The 3215-nt window shown below is 23.8% G+C and overlaps 1 protein-coding gene across 1 annotated transcript; it reads left to right on the top strand.

Annotated features, from left to right (window-relative positions):
• Positions 1-258: 258 nt before the first annotated feature.
• Positions 259-1233, top strand: ENU1_134050 (hypothetical protein; the record flags this gene model as incomplete). Its single annotated transcript, XM_008860139.1, has 1 exon — positions 259-1233. The coding sequence occupies one exon, from the start codon at positions 259-261 to the stop codon at positions 1231-1233; it is 975 nt and encodes a 324-aa protein (XP_008858361.1).
• Positions 1234-3215: the final 1982 nt, after the last annotated feature.

Here is a 3215-nt window from a genome sequence, read left to right as displayed (position 1 = left end):
TAATAAATATATTTTTATCTTAATAAATTTGGTATTGCAATTTTTATATCTTGGATTATATCTTTTAAAATTATTTCTTTGAGTATTGAGTTTTGGGAAATTAAAGTTGTATTGAAATAGTTGTTTTAATAAACAAAAATTTAAATGATAAAAGAATAAAAAAACAAACTAAATTGAATAAAATTATATAGCGGCTTATTAATGTTGCTAACATTCATTGCTTTTGCTCATATAGTTTGTGTGATGGTTTTGAGTGTTATGGTAATGAACTATAGTTCAGGAAAGTCTTATTATACCTTAAACGCCTTACCTCTGAGTTATTCTCACCAAAATATAACGATAACAGGATTTAATCTCACAGGACTAAATTATGAGAAAGAGTGTGGAGATGTCTTTAAATACCCCAAAGCCACAGAACGTGATGTGATACTATTTTCATATGGACATACAAGAAAATGGAAACACAATAAGAAAGATATGAGGTTTGCCTTTTCTTTGGTAAGAAAAGTATTACCTAAAGTTACGTTAGTAATGTTAACTATGGGAGATGTGCCACAGGACTTTATACAATTAATGACTGAGTTTAATGTAACTATGGTCCCATCTCCAAAACAATACTTAAAAGGATGGAATTGTGTTAACGCAAGAATTCCATTGAGTTTAGAATATCTTAAACAACACCAAAGTGACATTGATCGAGTTGCATGGTCAGATACTCGTGACGTTTTTTATTTTAATGACATTTTTGCAACAATAGGGATGAATGACTTAGTGTGGATGAGTGAATGTGTTTCACCTACTGACTGCTTTAGACATTCAACGACAGGACAAAAGTTACATTTTTATTGGATGTGGTGGTTTTATGGAAGAGATGAAGCATTCAAACTAACACAGTATAACACCCCCACTTTAAACGGAGGATTTGGTATTGGAGGTGTTTCAAGAATGATTCAATTATTAACAAAACTAAATCAAGAAATGGATCCTAAATTTACTTTTCAATGGGGGTATGACCAAACGCTATTGAATTATCTTTATTATAAAGGAGAATTAATAGACATTGGTCTAAATGTTGACAGATGTACACAAAGAATGTGTTTTGCAAATAAGTTAAATATCGTTGGAAATGGAAAAAGCACAACATTTTCTATGAAAGGTTCTTCTTGTGCACCAGTTTTGCTTCACAAAGGACTACCCTCTAGGTTAATGGAAATGACCATAACATATAGATAAGTAAAATAGACTCGTATGATGAAAGAAGCTCATAACAATTCTATTTTCTTCGTATAACCAAAGATACTTCTATTTTTTAATTTAATTTTTTTTTTTATTTTGATATTTTTGGTTATACGAAGAAAATAGAATTGTTATTGTTAAGAACGAAACACCACAAAACAATTATAACAATTACAAAAAATAATAGTAGAATAATTATCAAAATGGAAGAATTACGTTTTTGAAAGAAGGATAAGTGAGATATTTAACAATGACACAAAGACTAATAAGAATATTGATGATTAAAATTATACATCCTCAATGAAATGGTTAAGAAAAACAAGAAATAAAAAAAGATAAATATATAATACAAAGATAGAAAAGAAGATAGAAGATATAGAATGAAGATAATAAACGAAGCAAAAACAATAAAAGATAAAAGGAATTAAAAATGATAAATAAGTACAAAACAAAAAGAAGAAATGAAAGAGACGATATTAAACAGAGAAAATGAATAAAAAGAAAGAAAATAGATAAAAATAGAGGAAATAAATAATAAATAATAAGAAGAATGGAAAAATAGAAATAACTTTCAATAAGAAAAGAAAGATATTGTTAATACTTCTATTCAACATATACTAAATGAAATGCATAATGATTTTAATAAACAAATAACATGAATGAGGAAGGAGAAGGAGTGAAAATATAGAAAATACAGAAATAAAATAGTCAAATAAATAGAATGAAATATTTAAAAGAGTCAAAATGCATTAAATTTAAATCAACAAATCATTCACTGTATTAGTTATATATTCACAAACAAGTGATTGAATAAATATAAACAAAGAAAGTAGACTATAACAGAGACTGGTATGAAAATACCAAAACAATAGGATAAGATAAATATACAGTGAGAAAAAAAAAAACAAAAATAATTATATAATTCAAAAATGCATCATATCAAAAATATTGAAATAATAAATAGAACAAGAAACAAAAATGAGGTAACTAGAAATTATAGATATGAATCAACAGAAACAACACCAACAAAATTTGATGGATAGAATGAAAACAACAATGAATTGTTCAATGATATATTTGAATTGATTATTAACACAAAACACAAAAAAAACAACAACAAATGATAGAAGAAAGAATAAATCAACAAAAAAATTAATGTAACTATACTTGTCCACTTAATTACATGAATAAAATATTCAAAAACAAATAATTCATAATGACTTTATTTTATAATCAAATGAATTTAATTATAATTATACAAAACGAATAGAAATAAAGAAAATAAAATACAGACAAATGAAAATACATAACTAAAATAAAAGACATATATTTAAAGATAATTGAAAAGGAAACAAAGAATAAAATGAAAATAAAATAACAAGAAATACATAGAAAAGAAAATAGAAGAGATTAAACTATCATATTATAATATCAAAAACAAAGAATAATAAATAATTAAAATAAAAATGAATAATATATTTATCTCATTTTATTATATCAAATTGAAATATATTTATGAGTCACCAACAACCAAACCAATAATAGAAGAAATTATAATAAATAGAAGAAAGGAATGTTCATTGATAAAATAAGATATAAAATAAAAACAAACACTTAATATATAATAATAAATATGCAACATTTAAATGAATAATACAAATAAAAAATACATGAAAAATATAATTAGTACCAACACCCAACTAAAACTAATTAACAAAAATAAAAGTCAAAAGAGATAATACAAGAAGAATTAAATGGACGATATTATTGATGAAATATTTGAAAAGCATACATAAAAAATAAGAGAAAATCAATAAAAGAAAATAGATTATCAATTTAGATGGAATATAAAATCGAAAGAAGAAAGAACATAAATAAAAGAAAGAATATAAATGATAAAAGAATAATATCATACGAAATTTTTATTCTATTAGACTTTATAAAAATAGTTTTTTGTTTGAAATAATAAAATAAAAATA

Source organism: Entamoeba nuttalli (genome assembly GCF_000257125.1).
Source record: "Entamoeba nuttalli P19 unplaced genomic scaffold asmbl_5598, whole genome shotgun sequence".
NCBI classification, from domain to species: Eukaryota; Evosea; order Mastigamoebida; family Endamoebidae; genus Entamoeba; species Entamoeba nuttalli.
Note: the sequence above shows the minus strand (reverse complement) of the source record. Positions and strands in the feature narration are given on the sequence as shown.